Raw genomic sequence first — 22,274 nt, 5'->3', positions numbered from 1 at the left:
TACCTCATTTCTGAATCACACCACTAGGAAGAATGATAGGGTCTGGGATCCCTGAGATGCTGGATAGGGTTGCGCTCCCGAAAGGAGAGAGGATATAGGAGTGCTGAACGTAAAATATGGTGTTTACCAAATGTTGTATGATATGTAATGTGACTGTGTTGTTTGTATGAAATTTGATACAAAATGGTTGTTTCCCCCCATCCCTTTTTACTTTTTGTATCCTCCCCCTTCATGTATGAAAAATGTAATACAAATATAAGTTAAAAAAATATATGTACATATAGTTCACAGTAAAAGCGTACAGTGGCAGTATAAACAGACATTAGGGAAAATCGATGCAAATAATATGCACATGAGCACCTATGAAAAGAAAGAAGACAGCGCACGACTCATAGTGTAAAAGTATATATATATTGCAACTAATATAGGTGATAAATGCACGTACAAGATTACAGATTTAGAAATGCAGGGCATGTTCAGGGTACATGTTACCACTCAGTAAGCCTCTGTTCCGCCATTTGTTGTACACCCGCCATCATCCTGTCGCCAGCTGGATGGAGTTAGTTGTCTCTATGTAGCGACTCCGTCAGCATTCTTGATACTTTCCACAGGATGATGTCAGCTCCCCTCAGGTCAGTTTGCCTCCTTGGCGTCCAGATGGCAAAGGATTCCGGCGGAGGCGAAAAATAGCAGCAAACAGTCCCACACTCCCGGCTAAAGGATACTCAGACCCTCAGTGAATGCTTTAGCTCTGGTCCCTAGTCGCAGGTCCACTGACATTAATGGATTTTGCCGCTCTTAAGCAACTCTCCAGCACTGAATCAGTTTAGACACTGCAGACTACCAATAGAGCAATAAGTGTCAAGGGGACAAAAATAAGCTGAATTAAAATGCCTCAAACGTCCTACGCATTTCGTAGAAAAAATCTATTTCAGGGATAATTTATAAGTTCATGCAGATGGTATTTAAACCCTATTGCCGTTTCTGATTAGTCGCTGAGGGGGGAAGGCTGACCAATCACAACGAAATTGACACAGATACGTATATGTAATTACAATCGCTTTACATAAATAAACATATACTTTCTTATTAACAGTGAAAGTTAAAAATCGACAGTTCATACACTTTATAACAAAACATCCTACAGTAGGTCAAAAGACGGCAAAAAATTAAGCTGAAAAGAATATATAATTATTTTACTGTGTATTTTTGTCATATTGGATGTAGCATTGGACTTCTCTGTTGCTTGTTGTATACATTTGCCACGCTCAGTAGCACTCCTTTTTGACACTTACATACATATATAGTGGATGAAGAGAAAGTAAAAAAAAAGCCTGAAGCACAACTTGCCAAAAACTGGTGTAGACAAGATCCAAAATGAAAGATTTATTGGATTAAAACAAACACAAAACGATCCTGGCAGATCCTCTGACGCGTTTCACGCACTGGGCGCTTTATCAAAGAGTGATCTGTCAGGGTGTGGGATGATGTTAATAAAGGGTAATGAACAGCAGTATCCACTGATTAAACATTAACATAAAAAGACACACCTTTCTAGAAAGCCCCTGGAAGAAATCTTGTGGGACGAAACACGTTGGGACACACTAGAGCTACTGCACCGACACACTTTATTCGAGCAAATACCCAGTATGTACCTGGCAGATACCTGGAATGCGCCGCTCCTCACCTCTGACAAGCCCCGTTGCGTTTGCCTTCCCAGCCTGGGTTCATGCCTGGCTGATGGGCGGCTGATCTGTTAAATGATAATGATTAGGATTTAATAGGCTGCAATGCTTCGCGTGTCTACCAGATGGCATAAATTCATGAATTGTAATGCAGTATATATATATATACTGTGCAGTATTGCAGCCAGCGGGAATAAAATGCTTCAATCCCTGCCTGGAAAACAACGCAATGCACTCGGGCAGAAAACAGTCACAAACCTCAATACACCCGGGTATACCCGAATTCGTGGGACTAGCCAAGCTCGAATAAAGTGTGTCGCCAGTGTATTACTTACCTGTTTGCTGGACTGTATAGACACCTAAAAGCTGTTTGAAGCTCTGTACCCCCTCAGTGTGGTATCCCCCGGTGTATGGCCATCACTGGGATTTACTGAGAGTGGGGACGCAGTTGTTTTTGGACTTCCTTTTGGCTGTTTGTATACATAGCCTTATAAGTGCTTTTATTCATTTATAAAGTTTTTTACACCCTTTCCTGCATCCTTTTCCTCTCTTGATCCTGTGATTCCAGAAGACTGCATAAATTGGTTACTTTAACAACCTACAAGTGAATTACCATCATACACAATGTGAGTGGATATACTATATAGTTATAGATCAGCAATGATTTATACAGTATTACACTATTTGTGTTTTTTCTGTTCTATTTCTCGGCATACCCTGCTATCCGTGAGCCCGTAAGATATCGGGAGTTTCCTCCCGTCGGAGAGCATATACACTAGCAGAGGTATCCTGACATCGAAACGCCGACCACATTAGTCTGGTTAAACTGATTAACCGAAATGCCTGTTTGACTATACCAAATGTGAGTGTATTACCACTTCTATCTATAATGATTCCATACAGTATTACACTATTGTGTGTTTTTCTCTCCCCTCTTTCTCATATACCCCTATCTGGATGTGACATCAAAGGCCACCAGCATTGAGGTACATTTTGAGACTTTGGGGTGATAGACTGGTAAGGGGCCTTTCCTCCCAGTCTTGTAGACAGGGACTGGGAAGTGAGTTAGCCCTTACACAGGGATAGGTGTTTGTTTATTTTGTTTCTTTTTGTATGCTTTGCTTTGTTAAAGGGACCGGCTGAATCAAGCCATGCTTTCATTTCCTCAAATCTGTCTCCTTGTGTGTATGTCTGCACGTGCCTCTTACAGTAACATACCATTATCCTGAAATAAGGTGATGTTAAGTATATACTAATGAGCACTAATATGGCCGTTATTTTTACATAGAATTAGTTTTGTGAGTACGCAGTTAACCATTAGGGTAAAGAACATTATTGACTGATTTTGGCAAAGTCACGTTATTTTCCTTGATTTAACAGAATTTAGTGAGTGGGTCTAAATGGGATTAGCCAAACATTTAATTTATATCATTTTCCCTGCCAATAAATTGCTTCACAGCTGACACGATACCTTGCAATACTTTAAGGCGATAAGAGACCATTTTTCAATTTAATCAACTCCGCTACTAAATAAAGATGCTGCTAAACTCTGTCTTCTGATGTAAAAATTTGTTTACCATATCAGTAACATGCTTTTCAATTCTCAAACTCATTGTAGTGGGCAAAAAATACAAAACACAAGAAATGTAGAAACTGCAGTAAACTCTTTAAACAAACTAACAAATTAAAACAGTAATAAAAAGAACATACTTATAACTTGAAGGTAACATTTTCCAAAGACAATTCTGCAACATATCACCAGGGTTTTTTTTTTTATTACTTAAATGCTATTAGGCTTTACAGTGCTATTATGACGTACGTATAGGCCATGGCATGCCAAAGGTCCTTAACACATACAAGGTCATAAGCACTTGTTCATTTTTCAGGGAGTGACGTGGCCAGGCTGATCAAAACTGAAGTGGAGCCCCTTCCATTTCGGTTTCCAGCATCTAGGCTCCAGGAGTGATCACATGAGTTACCCCTGGCACCCTAAATGTTAGGTACCCAAATGCAGAGAATCACTATCAGTCAGATAAGATATGTATTTTAGTGAAAGCTACAGTATATATATATATATATATATATATATATATATAAATACACGGTGTTTATATATATATATATATATATATATATATATATATATATATATATATATATATATATATATATAAAAATGCCTACACTATCTGTTTCATTACAGTCTGACACAAAGTAATTTCAAACTATATAAAACACACAAATAATATTCCAAAAAGAAAAACAAACATTCTCTTTTGGTTCATCACTAAATAAATTGGCACTATGTTTAGCCAAACACAACATCCATGAAGAATGGTGTAACATACGTGTTATTAGATATATTTCTGGGTGATTTATCAAAAGTTTTGTGTCCGGCTGTGTTTTGGGGAAGAAACTGCACCAGATTACAATTTTGTTTTCTTTTTTAAATGAATCGGAAAGCAGTGCGATTTTTCCTTTAAAGAGGCAATCCAAATGGGCGATTTTTAATTTTTTTAATGTAGGATTAAAACAGGGGTCTCTGGAGCTCAACCCCATTAATTTCAGCTGAGAAGACCGCATGCTTTCAGACATACTTACCTCTGTAGGGAGTGCCGGTAGCTGCTCGGGCTAGCAGGGTTCACGTAATGGCAGATTTTCAAAGCTCCTACTCCCTGAGGAAGCCGTGACGTTATCAGGTTCAGCTTCCTATTGGCCCGCAATACCAGCACCCCCTCCGGAGTTAAGCAGGGGCTTCAGCTCCGGAGACTTCCTGCTTCAATCCCATGTTAAAAAAAAAATTAATTTTAAAAAGCACGAGTTGCTCCTTTAATAAATCTGGTGCTGTTTCTTCTTAAATGGAAAACTGGAGCAAAATATTGATAGAATCCACAGTATTATCATCTAGCTAAACAGTTTTTCAGCTGCTTTCATTTTTCTTCTTCTATCCACCTTGGAAATAGCAGCCCAGCCACCTTCCCGCATCTTTTTCACAGCTGCATTCTTGAGGGCAGGCCCAGGAGACTGCAATACTGACTCAGTGAGAATCTAAGGGGATATATAAACAAATGTAAATATTAATTCTTTGCACAATGCAAACACTTCAAAGTGGGTATTTACATTGGATATATTAAGGGTGAGCAGTGAGGTTCAGACGTAGACTTTATTGGGGGGAGTAACAATTGGCCTCCATACTAAATAGTTTTAAAAACAATTTAAGATGTTTATTCTTATTACAAGCAACGCAATTCTTTGCCAGCAATGCGCTGCAAAGTCAGAACAAGATGCAGAGAAAATAGTAGAAGAAAACGGAGCACTACCAAGAGTAAAAAAGAGATCCAGAGTGGGCTCAAATCTAAAAATATAAAGGCAGCTTTATTGGATCATACAAGACCCCATGCGAGATGGATAAATACATAACACGTTTTGCGCATATTGCGCTTCATCATGGTGTCAAGAACTAAGTCAGAACTACATAGAGCTTTTTTGGTGGTACACTGAAGACGCCTTACTTACATAAAGATGTAGCAGATTTCATTATTCTCTCTGGCACATTGTTGGGATACTCTGTGCCAACCCTACTGTACCACTGAATCCTATGATACCTCTGATATTCCGAATTAGACATGTTGTGTTATTTACATGAACACGGTCATGTGCTACATCTGTACACTTAAGGAGAACGTCTTGTGGGGGGTCTATACAAATGCACAATTCTTCTTTATAATGAGGATGTGTAAGAAATATTTATTGTGTGTGATACAGAATTTAATCTATGTGACAAATTTCTCACATCTATTGTCAACTTTGTATTCAAGAAATGTTCTGCTGATTCACAGTGGCCTCTGCTGGCACAGAGTAGAAAGGACCATTGCACAGCTCACAAATGATTTATGGTTCGGACATAAAAAGTAACCTTTATTGGTAATATTGTTAAAATAAAGAGACAATTCTAAATAGACAGCTAGCATCTTATAAAATCGCCTAGATGACACAGACCGTATAGAACAATACTGTTGCAGTGAAAGAATACAATAGCCCAACACCTACGTGAAACATAACCTAAAACCCAATGCTGCCCATAAGGTACAAAGAAGTCCAGAGCAACATCCAATGTGACAAAAATACACAGTGAAATACCTATATACTGTATCTCTTGAAAAAAGGGTAATTTAGTTAACCCTTTGGCCAAAGCGTATAAGACTGCGAGCCACTTTCAAGGCATGACCATAATATCGCAGGTCCTAACACTAACTGGTTAAAATTCTTATTTACCTCTATAATTAGAGAAAGGATGGTCCTGGCATTGAACCTGTTGCAACCAGCTGCATGAAAAGAAAACCTGCTTACCTGGACAGTAAATAACCCTTTTTTCAAGAGATATATAGGTATTTAAAACTGAATGAGACTGCCAGGGACCCCTGCTGTGTTAATCCGATGGGCCATTATCTGTTTGCAGAAATATCACAGAAATGTTGTAGCATTACTGGGAGATTGTCCCAGATTTTCAAAGGCAAGTGTTCGGATACTCGTTGCTGCATCTGTAAATACACATTTAACGTAGGCATTCCAAGCTAATAAGACAAACACAGCTCAAAACTATTTTTTTACCTAGAAACTAAAGAGATTTACGAGGCGCTAATAACAGAGAGAGCACAAACCCAACTCATATCAGAAAAACAGATATTTTAGGTGGAGCAACAAACCTGTGAAAATATTGGCCAACCTATCAAAAGAAACCAAAATAGCCAATCAATATTATCGATTTGTACCAAAGTGGGCAATAGAACAATGAAGGCGAAAGAAATATGTGCAATATTTCTAAATTACTACAAAGAGCTATATACAACTATCCCAGATGAAAAAGAAGTTGGAGAAAAATGTATTAAAAAAGCAGATCTTCCTCAAATCTCCCCAACAAATAGAGAGACACTAGACAAACCCATAACATCTCTAGAAGTACAAGAAATAATCAACAAATCGCCAGGACCTGATGGCCATAGTGCAGAATATTATAAAATATTAAACCCAGAATTAGCAATATCATTAACTAACTTATATGACCATATAAGTATGACACAAAAAATGTTGCAAAACTTTAATCTAGCAAAAATATTTGTCCTCCCAAAGCCAGACAGAGACCCAGAGAAACCTTCATCCTACAGGCCCATATCTCTGCTGAACCAAGATTTCAAAATTCTAACAAGGATGTACACAAATTGCCTCAAAAATATACTCCCAAATATAATATCCACTGAACAAACTGGTTTTGTTCCTGGGAGACAATCAGTCAAAAGTGTGAGATTCGCAGTAGCGGAAATGATGGCCTCAGGGCAATCCAAAGGGGACCATATAATAGTAAAACTTGATGCCCGAAAAAGCATTTGAGGCCATCATTTCCGCTACTACGAATCTCACACTTTTGACTGATTCGTCTGCGAAAGCTGCTATTTTTAGTTCTTTATCACAAATTTGAAAACCTTTGAATTTCCTAATCTTCTTTAGATGTCTAATCAGAGGGTCTAATGCTATATTGAATAACATTGGTGACAAGGGGCAGCCCTGTCTTGTTCCTTGCTGCAAAACAAAGGAGTCCGAGTTCAGTGCACTAGCTGGGACATACAGTAGGCCCTAGGTGAATCGTATATAGTTTGGATTAGCGTTGTGTCCATGTTATTTTATGAAATGCTTGCTATCATGGTATTCAGAAAACCTCGATTACCTGTGATAGCAAAATTCCCAAAACGGGCGAGTAGCCAGCGACGTGATGATCGCCTCTATCAAAAGGGCTTACCAGGCGATTTTTTCCAGCTGCAGAGAGAGCTGCACAGAGAGAGCCACCTCTCCCTGCGCATATCTTGCCAGCGATCAAAAGATTTTAATATAAATTGTAATACTAGTGTAGATGAGCAGGGGGTCTCCGGAGCAGAACCACATTGATTTCAGGTCCGGTGACCCCCTGCTTCACCGAGATAAAGGGCCCGTTATGGGGTGCCTGTATCTCCTATGCATTTAATTGTCTCGCGTCACGTGACCGTGGGAATTAAATGCATAGGAGATACCAGCACTCCATAACGGGGACTGTATCTTGGGAAGCACGGGGTCCACGGACATCAAATCAACACTGTTCTGCTCCGGAGACCCCTTGCTCATCTACACTAGTATTAAAATATATATTAAAACAGCTTAATTGCCTTATTGGCTAGCCGCCAAGGCAATGAAGGGGTTAAACCTCAATAGCCTGTTTCTTGGGGCAGAGGGGGTGGATAACGGGGGTAGTAGTCTCATGGTGGGTGCTTAGGCCTGCCTGGAAAGTTGCGGGAGAAGTTAACCCTTTCACTACCATAGCGGTGGAAACCGCAATGGTAATGAAGGGGTTAACCAGTCCCTTTACTCCCCGGGAGGCCTAAACATCCATCCTTGGGGCTACTACCCCCTTCACCTAATCTCTACCCTCAAGAAAAAAAAATAAACTCAACAACCCTATTACCCACCTCATCTACCCCCAACAACCCCACACAACACATACAGTACATTAATGGGCAAAATAATTATTATCCAGACATGGATAATAGTGCATTTGCCCATTATAAAATCTAACATTAGCCAGCCAGCATTAATAAAGTAAATAAAACTTTCAACTTACCCCTGCCATCATGAAAGGCATCCTCGTTAGAATACTCCAGGTCCATGTCCTGCGTTGCCAACAAGAGTACATGAAAAAATACAATCTAATGGCCTGTAACCCCTTAAACACCTTAGCGGTTAATAACCGCTATAGTAATTAAGGGGTTAACCCACCCGGGAGGCCTAACCACCCACTCTGGGACCACTATACCCACCCTCTGCCCATTGATTGGCACAGTGGTATATCATACCCATATAACGTGGGCATGATTAGCCACTATAGCAGTCAATGGTCAACCTAATACAAATTATTAAGATCAAAAATACACAATAAGAAAAAAAATACACAAGCACCTAAACACCCCAACAATAAAATAACTAAAAAACCTCAACTACACATCAATTACATTAATCTATCAGTAAAACAGCAAAATAATTACTATTATGTTATTCCAAAACATAAGAATACAAATAAATAAACACGTATTCAACCAAATCAATAAACATATACATTTGTTTTCATTATTGCATGTGATTTTCTTTATTTCATGGCACTTTTTTATCGCTCCCATGGTGTTTGGAGGGCATTTAGAGAGAAGTATGGCCTCCTGTCGGTCCCCGGTCTTGTCCTCCACCAGAAACTGACGGGAGAGGGCATCAGCCTTCACATTCTTCGAGCCCAGTAAGTATGAGATAATAAAATTGAAAAGGGAAAAAAAAAGTGACCATTGAGCCTGTCGAGCCCCTAGGCGCAGAGCGCCTTCAATGTAGAGCAGGTTTCTGTGGTCGGTCAAAATGGTAATAGGGTTCTCCGTGCTCGCTAGCCACTCTTCTAGGGCCAACTTGATGGCTCGAAGTTCCTGGTTACCTACATCATAATTCTGCTCGGCTGCAGAATTTTTTTTTTAGAAAAAAATGCGCACGGATGGAGTCTGGCTTGGGGAGTCTTCCTCTGTGACAGAATAGCTCCAACCCCCGACGTCGGATGCATCTACTTCTAAGGTGAAAGGCAGATTGGGGTCCGGATGTATGAGGATGGATGCCGAAACGAAGGCGGGTTTCAGGTGGTTGAAGGCTTGAATGGCTGCCAAAGACCATGAAGTTGGATCTCCACCTTTTTTTTTTGCCAGCGCCGTAATGGGCGCTACCTCAGAAGAGAAATTCTGGATGAATCTGTGGTAGTAATTGGCGAAGCCCAGGAAGTGTTGTACGGTTTTTAAGGTTATGGGACGAGGCGAATCCAGGACCGCTTTCACCTTGGCTGGATCCATGGCAAGGCCGGTGTCTGAGGTGATGTACCCCAAATAGGCTGTGGTGGTTTGATGGAACTGACACTTATCCAGTTTGGCAAACAGGTGGTTTTCACGTGGCGTAGAAGTACCTGCTTGACATGACCCAAATGTTCCGTAGGTCTGTAAAGTGATGAATGTTGGTTGTAGTGGTCGGCCGTCAATAGCCTCCAACCCGACAGGGCATTTCTTGTGAACGAGGGTAATATTGTTCCTCTCAGCGAGCCCCTGATCGATGAAATTGCCTCCCGTCCCTGAATCCAGAAAGGCTAGATCGGTGGTGTGAACATTCTCGCCGGTTAGAGTAACGGGGACTAAGATCATGGTTGGAAATCCTGACCACGACCGCTACATTCGAAGTGTAGAACTTGGCCACAAACGACGGGACTTAGTCTCTGCGAGGCAGACTTTCCTAGCTTCAAAATGAAGCCGGTTGCTCTGCTATTTGTAACAGAGCAACTTAGAAAATCCCGCCCTAGCTTCATCAACATAAGTCACTGGATGGCCTGGTTCTCTGACGGGGCTTCTCCTTACATACCCTCCGCTGAGCTATGCTCAGCAAGGAGGAAGGAGGAGCGACCAATCGGAGGGTGGGAATTCCTCCCTGCCAGCCAGTAGGAATAGGGGCTTATCTTTTGGCTGACGTCAGGGGATGGGGCGAGCCAAGACGGCTCAGGATGCCCTGTGGGCGGTACATACGAATTGGCCAATGGGAAACGTGCCGACATTCTGCCGCTTCCCCCAGTCAATCCATTGCCACCTACAGGGCAGGCTCTTAAAATTATTTTCTTTTTTATTCTTAAAGAGTTTTTTTTTAATTGAAATATGTATCACATACTTCAATGTCATAGCTACATTTTTAGATTTAGATTTATGTTATGTTAGTGCAAAGCTTTGGTATTTTTCCTAGAGAATTCATCTCTCCATTCTAATTGGAATTAAAAGTGTATTCAATATAAAGGAATAAGTGAACCTAGGCAAATATTCCTATCCTTGTTTCAACTTATAATGAATTAGTATTATTGGTCTTCAGAAGAATAATCAATTTTTTTTTTATGGCAATTGCTAATGAGAATTTACTATTTTTGTTTTGTGTAATCAACATGAACAGCGTTATTTCCTTGTCTATACCTTTAGAGATAGCATTTTAGTTTGTTTAGGATGAAACGTGATCGTGTTGGATCATTACTATCTAATGTGGAGGAACAAAAAGTTACTTCCTAGGACCAAAAGTTGTCAGAAATTATAACTGGATTTTACAATATACAGAAAATAACGAGATCATTTTTAACAACTATGATTATGCATTATGCCATTATTAGATTGATTGTGGGATTTCCTCTCAGATGAACCATTTAAAAAAAAATTATAATACAGATGCTATTAGAATGTTGTTATTGGTGTTTTGGAAGGCTAAATCAAAATAATCAGTAATCCCTGTGGTAATAAATATGTATATATACAGTACATCTATTAACGCAGTGTTTTATCTTTGTGTTATTTCAATCGTAATGTATTATTATCACTATTATTATTAGGCTGAAAATGAAGTAACATATAGGAAAGGAAAAGCCATCTAGATTCCACATCGATAAATCCATAGGTCTGAAGAGGATTTGCCACTACAATTCTTCAAAATGAATATCTGTACAAAAGGATAAGCTATGAGGAATAATAAAACACTCATGGAAGCCATGATTATGGACTTGTAAGAGTGTCCATGATGATAGCAGACAACCTCCAAACCAGTGTTTCCCAAACTGTGCGCCGCGGCGCCCTGGTGCGCCGTGGCTTGGCTAGAGGGGCGCCGCGATCAGGGCCGCCAGCAGCGGGAAACAAGGGCCAGCAAATTTAAAAAAAAAAAAACGCTGAACCCGGCGCCGGATCTCCCTGCGCGCGCTGGAGGATGTCTCGCAGCAGCACTAACACCCCACCCCCCGGCCAAAACCGCCACCCCCCGGCAGCATCGGCGCATCATCACCCTACCCCCGCAGCACCCTTCACCCCGCGGGGCAGGAGATGGGAGCGGGGATATCCCTCGGGTTCCCGCTTCCCCCTGTCAGTGCGTGACAGCCCGCGGGGCAGGAGATGGGAGCGGGGGTGTTCTCCTGTCCCCGCTTCTCCCCCGTGTCAGCCAGCGGGGCAGGAAATGGGAGCGGGGATGTCCCTCCGCTTACCTCTGATCCCCCCACGTGCCTGGTGCTCCCGCTGCCTCCATGGAGGTGGTAGCGGGGGGTTTCTTCTCCCCACCGCTCCCACTGACTGCGCGGGAGGAGGGGGGGGAGCGGGTGGTAGTGCTGGTCGCGGCCTTTCCTCTGTTCCCCCCCCTGTCTGTGTAGAGTGAGAGAGTGTGTGTGTGTGTGTGTGTGTATGTATATATGGGAGAGAAAAGTGTGTGTGTGTATATGGGTGTGTGTGTGGGTGTGTATATGGGTGTGTGTGTGTGTATGGGTGTGTGTGTGTGTGTGTGTATATGGGGTTGTGTGTGTGTATATGGGTGTGTATGTGTATACGTGTGTGTGTGTGTATATATGGGTGTGTGTGTGTGTGTGTGTATGTATATATGGGAGAGAAACTGTGTGTGTGTATATGGGTGTGTGTGTATGTGGGTGTGTGTGGGTGTGTGTGTGTATATTTGGGTGTGTGTGTATATGGGTGTGTGTGTGTGTATATGGGTGTGTGTGTATATGGGTGTGTATGTGTATATGGGTGTGTGTGTGTATGGGTGTGTGTGTGTATATATAGGTGTGTGTGTATATGGGTGTGTGTGTGTGTGTGTATATGGGTGTGTGTATATGGGAGTGTGTATATGGGTGTGTGTGTGTATATGGGAGTGTGTGTGTGTGTGTGTGACACCAGAGGTACCCCCCAATCAGTCACACCCCCACCTAGTCAGTCAAGTCTGTGAGAGGGTGAGAGTGTGTGAGAGAGTGTGTGAGAGAGAGAGAGTGTGTGAGACAGAGTGTGTGAGAGAGAGAGTGTGTGAGACAGTGTGTGAGAGAGAGTGTGTGAGAGAGAGAGTGTGTGTGAGAGAGAGAGAGTGTGTGTGAGAGAGAGAGAGTGTGTGAGAGAGAGAGTGTGTGTGAGAGAGAGTGTGTGAGAGAGAGAGTGTGTGAGAGAGAGAGAGAGAGTGTGTGAGAGAGTGAGTGTGTGAGAGAGAGTGAGTGTGTGTGAGAGAGTGAGTGTGTGTGAGAGAGAGAGTGAGTGTGTGAGAGAGAGTGTGTGTGAGAGAGAGTGTGTGAGAGAAAGAGAGTGTGTGAGAGAGAGAGTGTGTGAGAGAGAGAGAGTGTGTGAGAGAGAGTGAGTGTGTGAGAGAGAGTGAGTGTGTGTGAGAGAGAGTGAGTGTGTGTGAGAGAGAGTGAGTGTGTGAGAGAGAGAGAGTGTGTGAGAGAGTGAGTGTGTGTGAGAGAGAGAGTGTGAGAGAGTGTGTGAGAGAGAGAGAGTGTGTGAGAGAGAGAGTGTGTGAGAGAGAGAGAGTGTGTGAGAGAGTGTGAGAGAGAGAGAGAGTGTGTGAGAGAGAGACTGTGTGTGAGAGAGAGACTGTGTGTGAGAGAGAGAAACTGTGTGTGAGAGAGAGAGACTGTTTGTGAGAGAGACTGTGTGTGAGAGTGTCAGAGAGAGAGTGTGTGTGAGTGTGTCAGAGAGAGAGTGTGTGTGTGTGTGTGTCAGAGAGAGTGTGTGTGAGTGTGTCTGAGAGAGAGAGAGTGTGTGTGTGTCTGAGAGATAGTGTGTCTGAGAGAGAGTGAGTGTGTCTGAGAGAGACACCAACTGCGCACTGCAACTGTTAGGTATGTATATACAACTTTGTTTTTACTTTGGGTGCCGCGGAAAAATCCTGATCGCCTTGGGGAGCCTTGAAAAAATCCTGATCGCCTTGGGGAGCCTTGAGCGGAAAAAGTTTGGGAACCACTGCTCCAAACGATGATATGAAACTAGACCAAAGAAAGATTTATGAAGCTACTTTCCAGGACAAGTATCCTACCAAACTCACCAAGATTTCATGATGTTTGTGTGTCATTCATAAACAAAGAGGGGAATATGAAAGAAATATGTATTGTTTGTGTAATACAGAATTGAATCTATGTAACAAATTTCTGCTATCACATTTATTTCCAACTTCTTATTCCTGACATTATCTGCTGATTTTCTGGAAAGAAACTGCAAAGTCATGCTACAGGATTCTGCATGATAAATATGAGAGGTCCAAGCAGAGCCAATGTGCCTATCCAAGATACAGTAAGCACGTCGAGATAAAGTCATAGTTTAGTGATTAACTTCTATACAGTATACAGAAATAGTGGAGGTTAATTCCATGACCAACAGCGACATCTCCAGGACTTTGTTTGCTTGCTCACACAGCGAGAAATATTGCATATATTGCACAACAAACATCGACCTGATTAGCTGGGACTGTCTTATTCTGTGGGTGTGGTGTTTTTAGGGACAGTAAAAGTATGCTGCAGCATACAAGCCAGACGTGTGGGGAACACTGGAGCACTATCATTCTTGCCATCCTCTGCCAGCAGCACCAAAAACAGGACTCTTCTAAAAACTTAAGTATCAGCCATAACTCTTTGATGGTCTAGTCTAGATGGAACAAACTTTGACGTTGCCCCCTTTTCACTTTTATGAATATTATTACAGTATGTTATTTTTATTCTATTCCCCCTTTTTTTTCTTGTTGTTCATATATGATTTTCCTTGTTCACACTATGTCTGATTGCTTTGGTATCTGTATGCTTATTTTACACATTACCTCATTTGTATGAGTATTAGTAAAAATATACCATTTTGACGTAAAAAAATACCATTTTGAAGTATTTCTGGTTAGATAATTTTTTGAGTGCAGGGTGGACATCTTTTGTGATATATATTACCCTTTATTGGAGTTGGTGGGGACTTCGTGTCTCCCTGCACCCTATCTATATTCACCCAATTGGGCTTAATTATCGATTCAGGTGGTGCTGTTTGCCTTGTTTGTTATAAGTAAAAGTATTATAGTTCAGTGCGTGTGAGTTAGGTTGCTCAAAGAAAAAGCGCTTTAAAAGATCTTGTCCAGTTCACACAACGGACAAGGCTGTTCTACACCTGTATTATATACTGAGCCTATTAAAAGTTTCTTCAAGGATAATCTCTGTGTCAGAATTATCCTTCTATCCTTCAGAGCATCAAGAATTCAGAAAATTATGCTTTGAATACTTCATCTTCAGACTAAGTAAAATACCTTTTTTGGAGTCGCTGCATACATTGAACAGGGTGGGGGACACTTCTGGTATAACTTCTTGAACATCTCTGCCTCTTCACATATGCCCTAAAAGTACAATAAAAAATATATACATATATTTCTGTCATGTTTATCAATTGTGCAAGTTGTTTTTATTACATTTTGGTTTATAATGTTAACTTTCATTTCTTATTAATGTTATTTCAATTGCTATTCACTTGAATTGACATTATAAATCAATATTAGCTATAACACTTTAGTGAATAAACTACATTGAATCCTTTCTTTACCCAGGTTACAGGTTACAGTCCATATTCTTGCAACACCTGCTGCTAATAATGCAAATATATATATATATATATATATATATATATATATATATATATATATATATATATATATAAAAACACACACACACACACACACACACACACACACACACACACACACACACACACACACACACACACACACACACACATAGTAAACAAGACAGATGGCACTCCAAGCAAGTTCTCACTATTCAAGGTGCATGCTCCATAGGATAAATATATGCAACAACTGCTTTCCCCAAGGCGAAAGCAAAGAAACAGCACTCAAAGGTATACCAAAAAACAGTGTATAAACAACAAAATATCAGCACATGGCTAAACAACGTTTCGGTCCTCTAGGGACCTTCCTCAGCGAAGAGCACTACCCTGCACTAGTCCATTACCCTGAGGAAGGTCCCTAGAGGACCAAAACGTTGGTTTAACCATGTGCTGATATTTTGTTGTTTATACACTATTTTTTAGTATACCTTTGAGTGCTGTTTCTTTGCTTTCGCCTTGGAGAAAGCAGTTGTTGCATATATAATATATATATATATATATATATATAGAAAAAACACACAAAAAAAGTAGCGCTACTAAGTATAGTAAATAACTGTGAATAATTAATATAAACACTTAAAGTATATGCAAATTGATAAAAATAACCAACAAATAAATAGATAGTGTCCAAAGAAAAAAAGGATAAGTCCAAATGTCTCCACTTGGTGGTAGTCTGGAGGAGGAGAGAGTCCCAACGATACACTGACCACAGGAGCTCCTTGCTGCTTCAAAAGAAAGTGGTGTAGCCACCCACCATAGATCTAGAAAAACAAAACACAAAAAAGCGCAAGCTCCATAGCACGTAACTGTATACAAATAAGGGTACATTTATTAAGAAAAGTGTCCCTAGGAGATACACTTACAAAAAGTTAGAATAAAATATACATTGGAGAGAATCTGTATGGGGCGTCGTCTACAGGAGTGGGGGAGAGGGATTTCGTCTGTGATACTGAGCACCTGGTTTGACTGCTTCTGACTCCTGCCACGAGTCCTGCAGCAATTCAGCGTCTCTGATGTTAAAGGAGCTTCTTTTGAAGGTAGAATAGTGGAAGCACAAGCAGAATAGCTGGAAAAGTGCCGAAGATCCTCCTGAGGAAGTCACGCAAAGTGACGAAACGCGTAGAGACAGGGTGACGCCATCTTAGACGGTCGTGTGGGAGGAGGTCCTGTATTCTTCGGCACTTTTCCAGCTATTCTACTTGTGCTTCCACTATTGCACCTTCAAAAGAAGCAGTCAAACCAGGTGCTCAGTATCACAGACGAAATCCCTCTCCCCCACTCCTGTAGATGACGCCCCATACAAATTCTCTCCAATGTATATTTTATTCTAACTTTTTGTAAGTGTATCTCCTAGGGACACTTTTCTTAATAAATTCACCCTCATTTGTATACAGTTGCGCGCAATGGAGCTTGCACTTTTTTGTGTTTTGTTTTTATATATATACAGGCATACCCCGGTTTAAGGACATTCACTTTAAGTACACTCGCGAGTAAGGACATATCGCCCAATAGGCAAATGGCAACTCACGCATGCGCCTGTCAGCACATCCTGAACAGCAATATCGGCTCCCTGTCTGTACGGATGCTGTGCGCAAGCGGGGAGACTATAGAGCCTGTCACAAATGCGTTATTTACATCAGTTATGCACGTATATGATGATTGCAGTACAGTACATGCATCGATAAGTGGGGAAAAGGTAGTGCTTCACTTTAAGTACATTTTCGCTTTACATACATGCTACTGTCCCATTGCGTATGTTAATGTGGGGTATGCCTGTATATATATAATTCGTGTTCAGTATATAATGAGATTAGTGGCTGTCTGACTGCTCTAAAGTTGTTATGCACATTCCATTTACTAGCAGCATTTAATTGGGTATTGCTTCTACAGGCAAAGATAATCCCTAAACAAATATTTTTTTGTTTCATTTTTTTTAAACCATATCTTATGCTCGTCCATAAACTATTTCCGCTATATCTCCATATTTGGCTTAAAAGACATGACCGATAGTTTCCACCTCAACACTTGAGGTAATACATTTCATTTTAAAGTACCACCCAAGAGTGAGAGTCCAGTTTTTATTGACACATAACGGTAATAGATATTTTAATTTCTGTAAATTACATAACGAGCAAAGTACTGCTTATGTGTAATTTTTCACTTGTATTTTTGCTAACTTTATTATGAGGGATAATTACATTAATACATCTGGCATATGTTCTGTTGAAACAGGACATATGCCAGATGTATCAATGTAATTATTAAGAAGACAGCAACACACAATTTAACAAAAGAATAAAGATATGTTTGGTATTAATTTTACATATTTTACCAGAATATCTGTATGTTCAGAGCTATCAGAATGAAAGTCGAATTCAAGAGCAACTTTTCTTTTCTTCTTGGCAGATTCTTGTGGAGGTGGATTTACATTATCTCGTTGCAAATGTTCATACTTTGGAGGGGTCTTTACAGCATAGGTCTAAAAAACATACAAAAATAGTCTTTAAAGCAGCATTCCAGATTGCAGTTTATGTGTCTTTTATTTTTAGGATTGAAGCAAGGGGGCCTCCAGAGCTGAACTGTATTGATTTTAGCTCCGTGGGCCTCCTGCTTCCCAAGATACTTTTGTTACCAGAACAGGGGGTCCCTGGAGCCGAATCGTGATTCCCCAACCTCCGAGGCCTCCTGGTTCGGAAGATTAAGGAGATCGTTCTTCACATACGGTAGTTTGCGTGTTTACCACATATTCCCAGGTGGAGCAGATACCTCTGTGTGTACATTGGGGATCCACCAATTGGGGCTACAGACTTCCGTGATACCTGAACTTTGGGTTATGTTTATGGGACTTTTGGCTATATTGGCAGTGTGTAGGATCTACAGCACTCAACTCTAAAACCCCTTTTTCACTTCGATCCTGATGTTAAAGGGGGAGAACAGTTATCTGGTTTTGTGCTGTACAGCTCATATGGAACAACAGTGTATCCTTAAGAGGAGAAGGAGTTTCTCAGTGAGTAAAGACACTGACTGGCACTATGTTTGAAACAGGGGAACCTGGTTCAATTCCCTGTGTCAGCTCCCTGAGACATTGGGCAAGTAACCTTGTCTCCCTGTGCCTCATGCATCAAAAAAACATAAATTGTAAGCTCCACAGGAATGGGACCTGTGCCTGCAAAATGTCTCTGTAAAGCACTACATAAACTAGCAGCACTATACAAGAACATTCAATTATTATTATTATTATGAGAATGTATCACTATGGAGAGAATTTTATACAAGCAGTTTATTCTAATTATTGCTGCTGCTATAATTATATATTTTTCTCCTTTTGTTGATCCTATGTATCATTTTACCATCATTATTTGATACCTTTATTTGAGAGCATACATTTCTGCTAAACTTTACGTTTTGCTCTTGCCACTGTTCCATTATGTATTCCTCCAGGGTTTATTATGTTTATATTCTGTGTTCATCATTTCTATGCATCTATTTACCCTATTTTGAGGTTTAATGATATACTTTTACTCGTTTTGCTGGCTGGGCAGTTATCCCATGTTTTCAGGAGAGGCTACTATTTAACCCCTCCTGGACCATAGGGATACTGTGAGGTTCTAGTTACCTTTAGTATTTCTTAGGTGCTTTGTGTTTTATATGGTACCGGATTACTTATCATAACAGGGTACCTCTTAGCTGACTGCTGCATCATAATTGTGACGGAGACTAGGAGGGTAACCCATGCAACAGCTTAGTTGTAGTGCATGATGGTGGTGCTCCCAAGGTAAGTGGATAACTAGTACATGAAACAGAAAATGTAACCTAGTTTGGGCACTCTTACATCACCTGGATGATTTATAAGTAGTATAAAACTTATAACTTGAATGATAACCGTTTAAAATAATGGTGGTTAAAATGATGATTAAACAGAACTGATCCTGTTGTAAAAACACTAATGCAGTGTCCAGGAATCAAAGGTAGGAGTGAAAGACTCGTATAAAGTCAGTCACCAGCCCACGCTGTGGGTACAGTAATCCACAGAGTGGTAGCGTGGAACTAATTATCACAGTCCTTAGGTAAGGACAAGAACCTTAGGGTAACGAGATTGTGCTTATACTGTGTACATAAATGGACCTATTGTTTAGTCAGTAATGAAGGCTAAACCTAATATCTTAAACCTAAGATTTCTAAGGTTACCCCGGATCGAGCATGTCCAGGAAGCTATTCTTTTACTAGGAGAAAGTATTCTTCCCCCACCCCCCAAAGACAAAAGAAGTGATATCTCAGGAACCATGGATCCCTTTACGTCAGCGGACCTCAGATTAGCCACGGGGGAGGCCCCTGGTTCAGGTGATTAAACCCTATTAATTTCCCTATCCCTAAAAAATGGCCTAAGAAGACTGCTGCTTTAATGCAAATTAGTTTAATACATCTTTTTCATATACAATATCTTTGCTGCCAGTTTGTTAACAACATATCTCTGAGTTAAAAGAATAAATAGATAATATATAAAAGCAAAAAAAATAAAAGTTGAAAGTAAACTGGTACTGAGGGGCTCAGAAATGTTTAATACCAAAGAAAACTGGATATTTTTTGTATTGGTAAAATGAATAACTACAATTTGAATGCAACATCATCCCTGTGTAAACTAGTTTCAGGATATCGGACATTATTTTATGTTTTTGTCATAATTCAGAATTATTGGAATAAAATACTTGTAAAGGCTAAATAAATGGCCTACTTTAAAAATAACCTACACCTTGAAAAAATGTTTAATTTCAAATTAAAGCCATGGCCATACAGGTCAAAGAAAAGAAGTGCTAGCATTGCTCAATAATGTTAACAGTGGGTACCATGCTGCTTATAGGACCGAACGAGCAGGCAAGTGTAGAATAAAAATTCAGACTTCGCTGCAGCGTTTAGTTATGGGTAAAAACAAGATTTGCGGCAAAAATGAGCAAATTCTATGGTATTTTTCATATTTGTATATGTAAAACATGTGACAATGTATAATTGTACATTCTTACATAAGCTGGCAATCATTTGGTGCTCCTGTTATAAATCTGTCAAAATACTGATTGTGTGACTAACATAATGGCTGCCTTTCGGTTTCACTGAATCCCACAAACTTCTGGCAATATTGGCAACAAATGATTACAAACAGTAAAGTGTTGCAAAGATCTTTCACTGCTGGGGAGGTGTGCTAAAATCTGCTATAGAAATCAAAAGATGCTTTAAAACTCATAAAAAATTGCATTAAAGCAGCAGTCCATGCAGCCGATTTTGTATTTTATTTATTTTTCCCGTTAATATGTGCATCAATACAATCCACACAATGATAAGTAATTAGCTAAGTTGTTTAGCGATCCGTTCAACTGTAATCGATCGGCGAAGATTCGGCTCGGGGGTTCACTAAATGGTGTCAGTCCAGCAGAAGAGGACCAAAGATGCAAAGTTCAATGGGGAAGACCTTGTGAGCAGGCAGTCACTAGATACTGTACAATTGGTGCACTGCTAGAGAGAGGGCAGGGTTCAAAAAGGGGTGTACCAAAGCCTATTTCAGAAGAAGAAAGGGGTGTAACTTTGCAAATGATTGCTATAGAAACAAAAAATGCTTGTTACGTTATAATAAATTAAAAATGTAATTCACAGTGGTTAAAAAAAAAAAATACAAAATGCTCCAAATATTTTTTCATAGTACAGACCTGATTTATTAAAAAAAACAAACAAAAAAAACCACGTGTAGGATATTGCTGGGTTTGCTGCTTTAAGGGCCTCATGGAGTAAGCGTCGATAAGGCACTTATCGACCACTTATCGGACAAAATGGCTACTCATATTCAGTAAGCCTCGATAAGTGGGCGATAACGGCGAAAAATCTTTTCACCAAAATCAAATCGCCGACTAAGCGGCGATAAGCCCTTATCGACACTTTTCGGAATGATCATAAACACGCGCGATTCTAGAAGCCGCAATTCGCCTATCGCCGCCCTAAAATGGCGATTTTATCCCCAATTCAATACGCCACAAAATGTTGGCAGATTGATGGGGAGATGCGGCGATGAGCGGCGATAAGACGGGATTTAGAAAAATGTTGGCCTTTTCCCTGCATAGGAATGATGCCGGGGGTCTGCGGAGCAGATGCACATTAATACCAGCACCAGAGCCCCCCGGCATGCATCCGATGCAGGAAAAAGGCATTTACAGCCACTTCATTACCTTAGCGGCTAACCGATAATGCAATGAAGGGGTTAACCACCCGTGCAAGGCTTATTGTGGGTAGCGGGGGAGGGTGAAGGGGGTATTTGGCCCTTGGTGGGTGTTTAGGCATTGCGGGGGGGGGGGGATTTTGCGGGTGGACTTAACCCCTTCATTACCATAGCAGTTAATACCGCTAAGGTAATGAAGGGGTTAACTCTACCACTACCCATCCGCAAGGTCTAAACACCCATCCTTGGGGCTAATACCCCCTTCACCCCCCCCCCCGCTACACACAACACACACACACACACACACACACAACAGCCCCAAAACCAACCTCCTAGGCACAATAACATTGCAATATTTAATTTACATCAATACACCCCCCTTCCGCCCCATAATGTAAAACCATTATTTATTTTTTAACATACAGGATTCATACCCCAGACCTACGGTAGTCCCCGGTGGTCCCGACGGGTGTCCGCAGGCCCCACAGTCCACCAGTACCCCAGGGTCTGGGGGTCTACGTGTGGTCCCCGCGGGCCACAATGGGGTCCACGGGTTGGCCCGCAAGTGTCTGGGGGTCCCCGGGTCAACCCCAAAGGTGTCTGAGACCCTCGGGTGGTTCCCACGGGGATCTGGGGGCCCTCGGGTGGTCCCTGCAGGTCCGCGGGTCCCTACAGCTGTGGGGCCCCCGGTTCTTCCCCGCAGGTGTCCCCCGTGGGTCCGCAGGTGGTACCCGTGGGCGTCCAAGGGTCCTCGGGTGGTCTCCATAGGTCCCCGCAGACCTAAGGTACCAACCCTGTATGTTAACAAATAAACATGGCCAACATTTCAATCAATCCCCCCCCCCCTCCGCCCAGTTATAGGCAAAATAACTATTATCC

General features: G+C 41.1%; 1 protein-coding gene across 1 annotated transcript in view; it reads right to left on the bottom strand.

Moving 5' to 3' along the window:
- Positions 1-3,330: 3,330 nt before the first annotated feature.
- Positions 3,331-22,274, bottom strand: part of SYCP1 (synaptonemal complex protein 1) — a 122,687-nt gene continuing 103,743 nt past the window's right edge. The window contains exons 30-32 of the mRNA XM_075615367.1: positions 17,529-17,675; positions 14,826-14,912; positions 3,331-4,733 (exon numbers count right to left, since the gene is read on the bottom strand). Coding sequence (XP_075471482.1) covers positions 4,590-4,733; positions 14,826-14,912; positions 17,529-17,675 — 378 coding nt within the window. The 3' untranslated portion in view covers positions 3,331-4,589. The remainder of the gene's footprint in view (positions 4,734-14,825; positions 14,913-17,528; positions 17,676-22,274) is intronic.

Source organism: Ascaphus truei, chromosome 9, assembly GCF_040206685.1.
Source record: "Ascaphus truei isolate aAscTru1 chromosome 9, aAscTru1.hap1, whole genome shotgun sequence".
Taxonomy (NCBI): Eukaryota; Metazoa; Chordata; class Amphibia; order Anura; family Ascaphidae; genus Ascaphus; species Ascaphus truei.
Note: the sequence above shows the minus strand (reverse complement) of the source record. Positions and strands in the feature narration are given on the sequence as shown.